Consider the following 14,812-nt stretch of genomic DNA (forward strand, 5'->3'; position numbering starts at 1 on the left):
GATTTCTTCCTCTGTAACACTTTTATTCAGATGCCAAATTGTTTAGGTATAAAAATGGAGAGAAGCAATATATGTCTACTTGGTAGTTTAAAACCCAGGAGTCAGATCAGGTAATTGCCAATAACAAAATAACATTAAGTATAATTAGTACAAATACTAATGTATCATTATATAAGATACTATTGGTATAACTTATTCCATATACAGTTTTCTAAACATACTTTTATTGCATTTAACATCATTTATATCTTTTGAAATATTAATGTAGGTTAATATCAAGCATGTTAGTTTGAAAGCTAGTCTTACAGATGTCAATAGTTAAGGTGGAAAAGAACAAGAATCCAGTAGCACCTATAAGACTAACAAAATTAGTGGTAAGGTATGAGCTTTTGTGAGCCACAGCTTACTTCAGATCTGAAGAAGTGAGCTGCTTTTCCACTACTACAGACAGACTAACACAGCTACCCATCTTGACCTATCTCCATAGCAGTTAAAGTGTATAAAGAAAACATTTCTGGAAACTTTACAATGCTACTTCATCTAGTTAATATCCAAACAATGGTATATATGCCTATCTCAGATTTCTCTTTTGTATCAGAGAGGATAACTTTGTTACCCTGGAGGCATTGCCACATATCGCTCTGATTGCTTTTGGTGAACCCACAGTGGCTGATGTCTTCATCAAGGTTTTCTATTCAAGCTTCTATAATTTGATCATGTAATGCCTTTTATCAGCTCTTTTCATTCAACCAAACTCTCAGAATTTAACTTGCAAGAGGCAATTTACCCACCAAACCTGGCACAGTAGCTACAGGCCAATGCATAGTTAGGCAGTGATGCTTAACCTTTAATTCACTGCTGCCAACAAGTACACAACATAATCATTGAATGCCCCCAAGCCACAAAAAAATGGAACATAAATATAGAACTCAAGATACGGCAATGCTATATGCACATGCTACACAGATCAAGAGCATACATTCAATGAGATCCTTGTGCTGATAGCCATTTGCCAACTCCTAATGTTACTTTTGATTCTTATTTTGACTCTTTTTCAAGAACCAGTAGGAGAAACATAGGATCTGGGATTTTTTAATAAGCAGTAGAGGCAGGCACAGACCGAAATACAAACCAAAGTTTGTCACAAACCCAACTGGTTCGTGGTTCGTGAATTGGTGGTTCATGGGAGCTCATTTCTCTTGAACTGTGACAAATTTTAGCCCAGTTCATTTGGTCCATATTTTGGTTCGTTATTGCAGACAACCTGCTGCAGATCAATCCGTTTCCTAGGCAATGGGGGGATGAGCTCTCTGCAGACCTTTTGCTGACCCGGAAGTGATGTTTTCACGAGCTGAACAAACCAGTTCATGAACCAGGGCAAGTTCACGAACGGTCATGGTTTGTGAAATGCAATGAACTATGAATTTTCCCAGTTCATGCCCATCTCTAATGAGCAGTATAGAATAGCTCTTCTGCATTTCCTATCAGAAGCCATTGCAAGTAAGACGAAGTAGTTCCACTTTTGCATCCAGATTCTCCAGTTTGTTACCAAAAGTTCTGAATGTCCCCCCCCCCAGAGTAGTAGATCTTTATCTGAGGGGGGGGATGTATGGACTTAAGCCAGGGATTAAGAATCCCTGGCTTAAGCCACTGAAATCTAAAGGCTTAAAAACACCAAACTCTGGGTTGGGTTGTGATCCGTATACTCTCTGAGAAAAAGGAAACATAAATGTACCAGAAACTTTTCTGTACCTGTGCCTTGTTTTCAACATTGAGACAATTTTGTTTGTATTTTTTACACATACACCCCTCCAGTAATAAAATATCAAATACTACAAAAAGAAAAAGTATTACAATACAGATTACTAATGCCATGTATAAGTTATTTATTTGTTTATTTGCATCATTTATAGCTTGCCTTTCTCATTGAGACTCAGAGTGGATTGCACTATTAAAACAATGAAGTCAGAATAAGTATAATGCACATAAACAAAGCAATAGAACAGGATTACAAAATTAGAGTACAGGGCACTAAAACAGTATACTACATACAATAAAGCAGAATTTCATGCAACAAACAGTGAACAAACCTGGATTACAGAGCTAGAGAAACAGGGCAACAACATAATATATACAATAAAAAAGCAATGAAAACTATTTAAGATTTCACAGACATTAACTATGACCTTACTAAGTTTATAAAATGGCCTTCTTGAAAAATGAGAGAAACATAAATCCAATGAACAAGGCAAAGAAAACAGCTTCAAAAATTCACAGACATTAACTATGACTATAGTAAAAAGACTTCCTGAATAATTTTATATTTCGGATAAAAATAAAGTTTAAACTGTAGTTGAAATAGGAATTTCAAATACAGGAATGTTCTATATGTACTGGTTAGAGCAGAGGTACCCAATGTCATGGCACCCTCCAATTCTTTTTCAAGCATCTGCCATATGTTTTTAGAAAGTGGGCTGAATCCAGTGGGGCTTTTGCCCAGCAGGCTTCTGATTGGCCACTGGAAATTTTATTGGCTGTATAGATTCACCAAACAGCATTGCTTTGGCAGCAGTTGCCACCACAGCACAAAAATCTTGCATACACAGATAAGCTGTGTGTAGGCAAGAAGATATTTTTTAAAAATACATTCATTTAAAAAGATATCCTGTTAAGCAGAGCTTCTGCTTGAAATGTTGAAGAGTTACTATTAGAGTTATGTATCACTAACTGATCTTTGTGGTTGGCTACGCCTCCTGTAGCAGCCATTTTGTTGTTGTGCCCACCACCCTGTGTCAGAATTCAAAGGTGCCCACAGGCTCAAACAAGTTGGGGACCCCTAGGTTCTGTGAAACCCTGGTTTAAATCCCCACTTTGCCACAGAAGCATTGCCTGAAGATTTGGCCCAAATCGGGCTGCTGCGGCATGTGGGAGTGCTGCCGAAGCAATGCAACAAGCCTTGGAGTGCTCCTGCACTCCGCAGTGGCCCGATTCAGCCCGAATCTGGCCCGATTTGGGTTGAATTGGGCCGCTACAGAGTGCAGGAGCACTCCAGGGCCCATCGTGTCATGCTAGCAGCACTCCTGTGCTCCATAGCGGCCTGATTCCTGGAAGTGAAGTCATTGTGCAGGCTGGGAGCACGCTTGCAAGGGCAGCAAAAAGTTAAGTGCCAGGACTCCCACCTCCCACCCAGAGGGTGAGGAAACCTGGCGATCCTAGTACAGAACTTCTTTTGTCTGTCCTGATTTTGCTACCAGCAGCTTCAATGAGTACCCCCAAATTCTAGTATTATGGGAGAGGGAGAAAAACTCCCTTTAGCTATTTTCCCCACATCATGCATAAATGTATGAACCTCTGTTATGCCCCCCCTTTAATTGTCTTTTTTCTAAACCCAGAAGCCACAAATTCCATTGTCAGGGAAGAAGCTAGTTGGGGTAACTAGATCTGTACAGATCTACTCCAAAGGTGGCTGCACCATTCAAGCATTATTGACATCTAAAGTTGGCTTAGACAGAGCAAGTGCCCAACTCGTGTCCAACCTGCTCAGCATAATCTACCATACAAGATTGTTGTGAGGCTTGAACACTCCTATGAGCTGCTTGGAGAAAAGATGGGAATATTAAATAAAATTCAGCCCCCCCCCAAAGACTCAGGCAATGTCAGAGCCTCTACCATATAATGGCCACATATGTGAATGGGCCTCTTAGTGTGACCTCTGAACTCTTCCTGTAAGCATGATGAAGAAACCATTTTCTTGGTACCACCTAACTGGCCTAGTTATCGAGTCTAGTTGTGGCCACAGAAAAAGAAGAAAAGAGTTAAATGTCTTCCTCTCCCTCCCTAGCCTGTGGTTGAGGCATCCAATGTAAAGCAAAACCATCACACAGACTGAAGCTTCCATGTTGTTAAGTTGTGATAAGATCACTTGAACTCCCAATTGTTTTCTGTAGCAATTCGATCCATAGAGTGACGAAGATACATGGAGGAACTATAAAACCAGGGGTGGGGGAGCCTTTTAATCAAATTAAATTAGATCAGGTCTTCAGGGGTGGTTTCAGAAGTCCCACAGGAATGATTTTAAATAAGCCAATCAGTAGCCAAGCAACTATACTCGATGAGTCTGGGGGCAGAAGGGGTTTTGTAACTATAAACACTGGGGAGAAGTATCACATCCTCTTTCTTCTTCTTCAGTGTTAGATCTTGCTGCACCTAAAGATGCTTCCAGGAGACTGCAAAAATATGGATGGTAAGTTTTTGCATAAATCTCTGTTTGTTCTTGAACACAATTCAAGGTGCCAGCTTTGACATAGAAGACTTTGGACCAGAATATTTTTAGGATCTCTGTCTCCAGTACAAAGCTGCAGATCCTCAAGATCATCCTTGGAGGCCCTAATTATAGTTGCCCACTACCTGGAGAATAAATATCCCATGTCTAATAGGATATTATTTCCCTGTGTGCTGTGAAAAACGTTAGCTACCCATTTCTACTCATTAAGCCTCTATTAAAGGGATAAGATACTTTTCTCTAGGCCTGTCAGCAACCTAAATGCTAGATGGGTGGTGACTGGAAAGAGGGCCCTGAGAATACTGGGATTTTTTTTAACGGAATGCCCTTTCTAGACTGATTTAAATGGCAACACTACATTGATAAGGCTGTTAAAACTTTTTCATTCCTAAGACTTTTTAATGTTTGCTTGTTTTCTGTTTCTAACTTTATATAAGTCACTGTTGCTTGATTTATTATATGCCTGCTGCTTAAGTTGTACTTCATTTTATAATTTTGTTGCCTTTACAGTGCAGTCCTAAACAGAATTACACTTTCCCAAGCCCATTGATTTTAATGGACTTAAGAAGATGTAATTTTGACCTTATACCTTATTTTTTGTAATATTTAAGCTGTTTTAAAGATTTTTTAATGCAGCAAATTGGAATGTAAAGAAAATATTCACTACTTGTTTTTTAAACATGCTGCTTCCCCCTTTATTTTAAAAAAGAAGGCATGTCCCCCTTAGTGTATCAGAAGGCGGAAACTTCACTTATGTAAAGGAGATTGGCATTGAAACAGACTAGTCTCATATCTCACTGCTATTACCATGTGACTTTAGCACTGGAGATCTGCAACTGACGTACTAGTCAATTTCAAATGTGGAAAACCCCTCTATTACAGGCTAAGTTTTCTCTTCTGCTACACATAAAACAATATCTTCTACACAGGGGTGGGATTTTGTGGTTTCCCCGCTGCTGGTGTGGCTGCAAGTGCAGCAGCCACGGGGGTTTCCATATGGCAGGTTCCCCCCACAGTTTTCTTGCTCCAGTGCGCCAGCAGCAACCACCGCCCTTCTCCAGGCCACCAGACCTTTTGTAATTTTTTTAAAATTGGCATTGGTATGTTGGTATACTGTTGTGACCGTAAGTGTAGCAAGTTCTCTGAATCTCAAGCTTTCTTTTTAAAAAATGTAATTCTCTAGCTCTTTTCTTTGCAAAGATATGCCCTTTCCTCTTGCATCTTCTCAAGAGAAGGGGCTAGAAAGTTTTTAAAAAAATGAAAGCTGAGAATTCAGAAAACTCATTTACAACCGTATATCAGTATAACAACATTCTAGAGCCAATTTTTTTAAAAAATGAAAAGTTCCCCAGTGATGGTGCGGGAGGTGGGGGTGGGGCTACTTACAACAGGGACAGTAGGGAAAAATTGCTGCCATATGGGCCAAAAAACCCTCCAAATTTCTCCCCTCACACAGCAGCCATCCCAGCTTTACTGAAATCTTTCCCCAAACTTCAGAGCAAAGTATGTTAGAGAAAGATGGGAGAAAAACTAAGGGAACCTCCAGAGGTGCCCAAATGTACAAGATGCTGTGGGAAAGCAGGAAAAAACTTCCCCAAAGCATTGAACTCAGGGTAGATAATTCACCCGTGCAAAGGACATCACCATTTAGCCTTTTTTTTGTAAAGAGGACAGCAGCGTGGCAGGAGGGGCTAGACAAATTCATGGAGGTTAGGTCTATCTGTGGCTGTTAACCGTAGTTGCTAACTGGAACTTCCATGTTCAGGGGCAGCATACTACTGAAAACTATTTCAGCGAGCTGAGCGGCAGGGAAGGCTGTTGCATTTGTGCCCTGCTTGTGGGCTTCCTGGGACATCTGCTTGATCATGGTGTAGGAAACAGGATGCTGGATTAGATGAAGTTCAGCAGGGTTGTTCTTAAAGGCTGCAGAATCATCCTATGCATGTTTACTCAGAAGTAAGTCCTATTCAGTCCTAAGTATAAGATTGCTGTGTTTCTAGGGAAAATCCCAATCTGTTGAATTTGAAGGTCGCTGATCTGTTCCAGGATTTTAAGGGCGTTGGGGGAGGCTGATTTTGAATACAGTGTCCAATGATAAAAGCAGTCTGTGGATTCTCAAAGATAATCTGCAAGTTCAAATGGTTTTCCAAACCTGCATTGCATTTTTCCAATTATTTCAGTCTCGCCTGTGCACCCTTATGATTCTGCTTGTTCTTAATAAATGGGGTGATGGTACCGCACATTAATGTGTGTTGCTGCTAAGGTGGACACTATGTTTCTTTTGCGCAGAAGGTGTAATAAGAGAAAGGCACTTTGCATATATTCAGAGGCATTTTGCTTTAAGCTTGGTTGGTTGAGGTTTATAAGGTAAGTAAGGCTGCCAACTTGGAGAAAAAATATCCTCTCCCTTTAGTAGAGGCTGAATGGGATTTACCCCATGCCATGAAAAGCTTCAGCTGCTCATTTCCATATGTTAAGCCTCGATTAAGGGCACAGGACATTTTTCTCAAGGCCAGTTGGCAACACTAGTGGTGAGAGAATGTGACCTTACTAGATGAGAGATTATCAGAGATTCTCAGCATCTGAGGTCCCTCCCATGTGTCCTCTATAACAGACAGGCATGAGTTGTGAGTTCCCCTTAAGGCCTCTCTGTGTGTAGTGCCTAGTTCAGATTGTGACCCTATCATGTGTGGAAAAGAGGCTTCAGACTTGCTCTCTGCAGCTCCAGATGTCCATTTCCACAAACTAAACATCTGTTAAAGGGACAGAATATTTTTCTCCGGGTCTGCTGGTAACTCCAGCTGGCAAACACAAGCATATAAGTGAGTTTCTGCCTTGGGCCAAATAGCACATCCCTGACCTTTGCAGAGTGAGAAAATAATTTGTCCTCTCTCAGAGGCCAAAATAGTTCTAGAAAGGTCCCTGCCTCTTCCCCCTGCCCCTTACTTTGCCTGCAGGTATTGTGGTTACCTAGCAATGGTCACTGAGGGCATCCAGTTCTTAAAGCTGTAGGCACGGTTTCTTTTCTTTCTTGGAGGGAAGGTAATCTCCCATGTATTTTATTTAAATTCCAACTTTTTCTGCAAACCTGGAGCATTATTTATATTTGTAGAAAGATGTCTTGTCTGCTAATGCCTCCACTCTCTGGATATAGGTATCCACAGATTTGGCCACACTGAGAATTAGATATATTGATAGTATTATAAGAGGACTAGCTTGATACCCATGCTTTGTTACGGTATTTAACTACTTTAAATCCAGTTATAATATTTATGGGTATGTAACATTTTTTGGTTTGTTGGGGGGCGGGGTTGTAGTATAATAGCATAGTGCCCGAGCTTCACAAAGATGTTTGAATAAAGTGAAGAATGTTGATGCTGAAAACTGATGAAGTGAATTTTGAAATGTAACATTTTATTGAAGAGATTTTTTAAAAGAAAAAATTGTAGTCCAATAAATAAAGTGAAAAATACATACAACCAGTTTTTTTCCTACTAAAGGACTTCTTTGTAGACCACATTGGTGGTTTTTCCCTCAGGCGCAAGGATCGCCAGGCTGCTGGGTAAGCTCACTCTGGAGTAGGCCACATAGAACTGCCCATGTGAGAAGCAGTCGTCCCTCAAGTCAATTCCTGTCACCTTCAGTGTCTGACTCTGGGACTTCTTGATCATTATAGTAAAGCAGACCTTGAGGGGGAACTGCAGTCTCTTGAACTCGAAGAGGTTATCTGATGGTATGAGTGGTATGCATGGTATGAACATCATCTCCCCCTGAGCACTGCTGGTAAACACTCACAGTCTAGTGCCATTGCAGAGTTTGGGTGGGTTGAGGTTCCAGAGCAGCATCACTGGAACCCCCACTTTGAGAAGAAGCTTGTGGGCTGGGAAGCCAAGAGAGTTGAGCATGTTGAGGAACTCCTTGAGATAGTGGACTGCTTCATCCATTTGCACCACTGAGTCCACAGATCTGTACTCCATTTCTGCCCTTTCGAGGGAGTTGCGTTTCATTAATGATGGCAGCCTTGCCATTCTTGAGGGTCAGAATGGCATGCTTGCACAGCCTGTCCATGGACTTCTCTGTGAAAGTGGCAATATTAGGGTATATCTTGGCTGTTAGATCTGCTAGGGTTGTCACTACTGTGCCCAGGCCTGCAGGGATGGTCACCTTTCCCTTGGACTCGGGACTTGCTGGTACTTGGCCACTGCTGCTCAGTGCACCACAGGAGTACGATGTGCATATTTCTTTGCTGCATCTCTAAGTTGCTTCCTCATTTTAACATCGTTATATCTTGCACAACATCTGCCAGGAGGCTTCTTGGGGGCAGTAAGAGATGATAGCTGCAAGAGGTGTGAGGTGGGCATTTCGGCAGGTTCATGTGAGAGGTTTGCATTGAAATGGGCCTTAGAAAGGTTGCGCACCATCTCCCCATGAACATTTAAAAACTCAGTTGCCATACTGACTTTTATATAAAATCCCTTTTCAGGAGTCTTGTACTGTCTTTCTTCAACTGTCTGCAGTTTCCTTTACCTGATTTTTACCTCAGAACACAGAGTTCCACAGCTGACCCATCAGGGAGGGGGAGGGTGTGAACAGGCAGGAGCCTGCTAGCCACACAGGAAAGCCAGGCCCCACAGGGAGATTGGCAGCCCTAGAAGGGAAGACTGGGAGGTGTATTTTTACCTCGGGTCACATTCATTGACTCCCAATAGCAACTGTATACTCTTTAGAATGTTGGGGAGATGACCAATCAGGCCCATATGCAAATAACCTCAGGGAAGAGTGGCAGTTGGCAGCGGCGGGGTGGGGAGCACCCTGTCAGCCACACAGGGAAGCTGTATCCCTATGGGAAAACACATTTGACCCTTTTTTATCCCCTTAGGGGGTGAGTTTCTTAAAATCCCTTCTTAGTGAGCCTCTACATCACAAAAGGAACACTCTCCCCAAATTTCATGTTTCTAGGTCCAGGGGTTTGGGCTGGGCGTTGATGAGTCAGTCAGGACACTTGTCTTTATATATATATAGAAGAGGGCAGATAGGTCCCTCAACAGCTAATATTTAAGAAGGCTAAGTGGAGCCTCCATGTTCAATAGTAGTATATCTTTTAACTGTTGCTTGAGATGAACAGTGAATCTGTTGCCCTCATATCCTATTCATAGAAATTTCAGGACAGGTGGCAGTTTGGGATAACAACTAAATCTATAGTTTTGTGAAAGAGATAAAAAAGCACAAGTCCAGAGATTTCATTTTGTACATACATTTTGACCCCAATTCCTTAATAAAGTTTACTAAGTAGATTACATGTTTAAATTCTATAATGGGTAGTATACTGTGCATTTCTAAGCAGTGTTGTAGCCTTCTAAGCCCATTGACTTCAGTGGACCTGGAAGAGTGCAATGCTGCTGAGGCTGGCACTGGTAGCATGATGCAAACAGATGTTTGGTTGCAGCAAATGTTGGCTTAAAGACGAGGTTTGACATTTGGGGGTTCAAACCCAACTGCTTTCTCGTAGTCACTTTGAACGTTTGGGAAAGTCACTTGTCTCCTTCTAACCAGTAGTCTGTTTGCATCTGTGGGCAGCCAAATTTGTTTTTTTTAAGGAAATACATTTTTATCTTTCCTTTTTATTATGCAGACCAAGGTGGCGCTCAGTCAAATTTTAAACAATCAGTCATAATAAAAGCAAGAATAACAAAAAAGCCATCTTAAAAAAGAAAGCAGCAGCAAAAATATTGATCCAAATATTTCCAGCCAAACTCCAGAAACTGCAGGGAATTACAAACAAAGTAGATGTTGAAAAGTCAATAAAGTAGGTTCGTGTCTGGGGAAGCTATTCCATAGTCTGAGCTCCATAACTCAAAAAGCCCTGTCCCTGCTAGCCAACCACATTTCTGAAAGTGAGGACACCCAGAGCTATTGGCAAATTATCTTAAAAATACCCTTGGGAAGCTTACAACTAAGGCATAAGGACATCCTCCTCCTCTATTTGTCCCAGCATCCAGTATTCAGAGACAGATAATAGGTGAAGGAACGTCTATGATGAGTTGGGAACAACCATTTCTGTCTGTGACAGGAGTGAGAAGCTATGTCTGTTGATGTATCTCAGACTCTGGTGTTGTTTCCTATGAGTCTTTCATTTGCTTAATTATTTAATTGTGTAATTTATATGCACAACTCAACTGTTATCAGAAGCTTGATTTCTTTCTGATTATGGCACAGACCAAATTATGTTGATCTATATCATGTATAGATAATATTCATTACAATCCTAACCAAAATTACATCCTCTGCTTACAATCACACTGTTTGGTGACCGGTGATTTAATAGCATACTCTGTATAAACCTGATGTCTCCCACCAGGCTTCTCCTTGTAATATACCAGGAGAATTCTTGTAGTGATCGCGGCATGTCACTGGGGTTGTCTTCTAGCGTCCTTTCTTTTTATTGCTACTGGGTATTTAGTCTGTGAATTAGGGCTTGTCAGAAATCAACAAAGAATGAAGGGTTGGTAAGGGCACACTGAACAGATATACCCTAAAATTTGTAGGCACATGTTTAAAACATTATTTCATAGTATGTATATAAAGATATTCCAGCTTCACGTTTTCAAATATATATTTATATTTCAAATATATATTTATAAATCTCTTTTTAATTTTGGCAGGGCTTTTTGGTACATGTTTAGAAGTGTTTTTGGAATGCCTAAAGGTGTGTGGGCTTGGCTTTGCACTGAGCTAGAAAGTGACTGACAAACTGAAAGGAGTAAGGAACCAAGATAGTGAGCTTATTAAATGAATTGTGTTTGGCAAACATGTCTAAGGAGCTCTGATTTCAAAAATGTACACAGTCAGGAGAAGGATTAGTTGGCCTTGTTAGATGACTCCGTTTATCCTGCCTATTGAAGGGAAGCCACATCACAAGGCTAATCTCCAGGCTGGAACTGTCAGCAACATTACAAGTTGTTTCTGCAAATATGAGACTACTTGATTAATAATAACCTGTTTTGTTTCTCTTACAGGTTTCTGAAATCCTGGAAGTAAGGGAATTCTCTTGCAGCCTGGCGGAGTGTTAGCCACTTAACCTTGAGAAGGAAACTTACACTGAAGTTCTCCAAGTTCCAGACTTCTGTTACTTGGGAGAAATCACTGAACAATAATGTGAAGAAGAAAACACGAATATTTTTCTGGAGAAGGAAGAACTCAGACTTGTGGACTTTAAAAAAAAAATTCTTCCTTTGTAAGCCAGGCTTTGTCAGACGCCGCCAAAAGATGCCTGCCAAGACACCCATCTACCTGAAAGCTGGCAACAATAAGAAAGGAAAGAAATTTAAATTGAGGGACATTTTGTCTCCTGACATGATCAGCCCACCTCTTGGTGACTTTCGACACACAATTCATATTGGGAAAGAAGGACAACATGATGTTTTTGGAGACATCTCCTTTTTGCAAGGAAATTATGAGCTCTTACCTGGGAACGAAGGAGAAACAGGCAGTCAGTGTGGAGGGCACAATGAGTTCCTGAGGGCAAACAGCACCTCTGACTCAGTGTTTACAGAAACGCCTTCCCCGGTGCTCAAAAATGCCATATCGCTCCCTGCCATCGGTGGTTCTCAAGCCCTCATGCTGCCCTTGTTGTCACCGGTGACATTTTATTCAAAGCAGGACTCTTTGGGGCCGTTAAGGAATCCCAGGCATAGTTGTGAGCCTGTAATGGAAGAAAAGTTACAGGAGAAGAGCAAACAGTTGGAGAATGGGAAACTATACAAAGATGACATCACATGGCAGCGGAACGTCTCGACATCGCATTATGCTAACGGAAGAGACAGTCATTCATCCAGTCTTTCAGAACAATACACTGAATGGCAAACAGAGGACTTATTTGACAACGACCATCTTTCATGTGACCTGACCGAGACTCCAGTTAAATCCGAAGAATCCCTCTCAGATCTGGCTGAGCCTCTCCTATCTCTGCAGCTTGACCTTGGGCCCTCACTTTTGGATGAAGTGCTCAACGTAATGGACAAAAACAAATCCTAGAACATGCTGTGCTTTTCACCTCATACAAACGCAACTGAAATGTAAGGGGCACCATCCAGCCAAAGCTAAACATTTAAGATTGCAGTCCTCCTATGCAAACTCCCTCGGAAATAAGACTTCCTGAACTTGGTGGGAATTACTTCTGAGTAAACATTTACTACATTAGGTTCGAGCATGTTGATTTCAGAAGAAGAGTTAAACACATGCTTAAATTTCATCGTTTGAAAATTAATGAGATTTATAAAAGCTTAACTTTGGCTCAGTTGTATTCTCTGTATCTGTACAAAATCAATTCTCTTTGCAGTTGACAAGTTTTCTAGAATCAAAAATATTTTTTTACTTAATGTCCATGATTTTTTTTTCATATGGCAAATGTCTCACATCAAGAGGACATGTTTTAAAGACACATTTTCCTACAAATGTTAAATGTTTTCTAAGAAACAAAGCTTGTTGTTAATATAATACTTGGGTGACCTTTAAATTAATTAAGTTCAGTTTCACGATCCTATATATGTTAAGCAGAAGATTTATGAAGTGAAGGTTAAATGTTAATTAGTTCAGCATTACTTAATGTGTAACTCCTCTCCTTCCCAGAATGAGAGATTCTTTTCTTAGCAATTTTTTTTCATTCTTGCTGTACCGTTATCCTTCAGTGTTAATGCATAGATATGTACTCAGATGGGAATAGCTTTCTTCTGTTCAACTATTATGGAACGTATATGTGGCCAATACAATGGTGCCATTGAAGTTACTTGAGCCTCCAGTTCTAACTCAAAATGTATTCAGTTCAAGAAAATTCACTTCAAAAAAGATGAAATGGTAAACTGCAGTTGCAATTAAATTATTTTAGGAGCTGAAATCTATTTTTATGCACATTAGACTTTTTATGGCAAGTTCTACATACACACAGGATTGCACCAGAAAGTTGTTGCTTGGCATTTTCTTGGAAAACCTTTGTATAAATTGTACATTTGTGCACGTGTGCAGAAAAAAAAATATGTATTTGATCTTTTAGCTTTGTTCTTTCGGTTATTGATACTGACACACAAATGTCAAATTTTGCAATGGATTATTTTATGTTTTAGAGGAAAGCACTGACTACTCACAACACTCGAATGAGATTGTGCTGCAACAGATGGTATTCCAGGGAATGTAGTGATGTCCCTGCATTGCATAGCTACTTTGTGCAATACAATAAAGAATAAATGTGGAAAAACCTGTGATTGAGTTGATTTGATTGAGACTCATTTTCTGTGCTTTCCTATTGAATTTTACTAGTTATGTGCCTCAGCAGTTTAAATTAAGAGTATTTCTCTGTGCCACTTGTTTCAGACATTAGTGTTATCTCAGAATGAAAATAGACTTTGCAAAATTCATTCCTCCTCATCTGTGCTCAAATGAGCCCTTACGTGCAGCGATTGCCCTATTATGTTACTGTTGCTGTGCATAATTAGGTGGGTAGCAGTGTTGGTCTGCAGTAGAACAGCAGAATTTGAGTCCAGTCACACCTTAAAGACCAACAAGATTTTCAGAATATGAGCTTTCGAGAGTCAGAGCACCCTTTTTCATACACTGGTGCTGAGCAGATAGTGAACACAGAGAAATAGGCATGTAGAGCTTCTTCTTTTGTAGGGATGGAGAGAGATCCCTTGCAGCTGGATCTGCATATGCATTGGAGTTCCCTTAGCCATAAAACCTCTTGATTTTAGTTAATCCCTTGTTTTAGAACATTTATGCAGCATAGTCAGTAATATGTACCTAAATCTATCTTAGATTTTTATTTTTATTTTATTTTCATAAAGCAGGAGTTAACTACTTTCCCTGCAACAGCTGCCTTGTCACCACTGACTTATTATGGCGTAGTATGTCAAAATATCTCTGTTAGTCTTTAACAATCATTTACCTTAAACTGTGGCATCTTAATTTTGTTATAGTGTAGAGTAACATGCACAATTGGTGCCATACAGTGAAATGTAACTTTTATAGCAGACATAAATCTAGTTGAAGGGTGAGTATAGCCTAAAATCCTGGGAGTCTTGATGATTTTCTTTCCATGGGTCCACTTGCTTCAATAAGTGCTGCGACAGATCCAAATTGCTGCTGGCTCTTAAATGCAAGATGCATCTGACGAAGAGAGCTGTAGTTCTCAAAAGCTTACACTACAATAAAGTTGATTAGTCTTAAAGGTGTTACTGGACTATTTACTATTTTGCAACTACAGACTAACATGGCTAACTCCTCTGGATCTGTGTAGGAGTAGGTAATGCTTTAGAATGAAACGCAACTTGTTACAGTTTAACAGACTTTCTTTTCCATTCTGACCACTGAACAATCCTAATTCAAAAGCATCTGTACAGTTACGCTGATAGAAGGTGATCTGATAGAAAATAAATCAATATCTCTGATAAAGGGAGCATTGACTCTCAAAAGTTCATACCCTGGAAATCTTGTTAGACTTTAAGGTGTTGCTGGACTGGAATCTTGCTCAATATAATT

At 40.3% G+C, this 14,812-nt stretch overlaps 1 protein-coding gene across 2 annotated transcripts in view; it reads left to right on the plus strand.

The window, feature by feature from the left end:
* The window catches only part of CDC42EP3 (CDC42 effector protein 3), a 36,519-nt gene extending 22,996 nt beyond the window's left edge, over positions 1-13,523 (plus strand). Inside the window, exons 2-3 of one of the 2 annotated variants that reach the window (XM_054982750.1) lie at positions 4,189-4,243; positions 11,299-13,523. In XM_054982750.1, coding sequence (XP_054838725.1) covers positions 11,549-12,316 — 768 coding nt within the window. In that variant the 5' untranslated portion in view covers positions 4,189-4,243; positions 11,299-11,548 and the 3' untranslated portion in view covers positions 12,317-13,523. The remainder of the gene's footprint in view (positions 1-4,188; positions 4,244-11,298) is intronic. The other variant, XM_054982743.1, reaches the window with a different exon arrangement.
* The last annotated feature ends 1,289 nt before the right edge of the window (positions 13,524-14,812 follow it).

This window comes from Eublepharis macularius, chromosome 1 (assembly GCF_028583425.1).
Source record: "Eublepharis macularius isolate TG4126 chromosome 1, MPM_Emac_v1.0, whole genome shotgun sequence".
In the NCBI taxonomy this organism is placed as follows: Eukaryota; Metazoa; Chordata; class Lepidosauria; order Squamata; family Eublepharidae; genus Eublepharis; species Eublepharis macularius.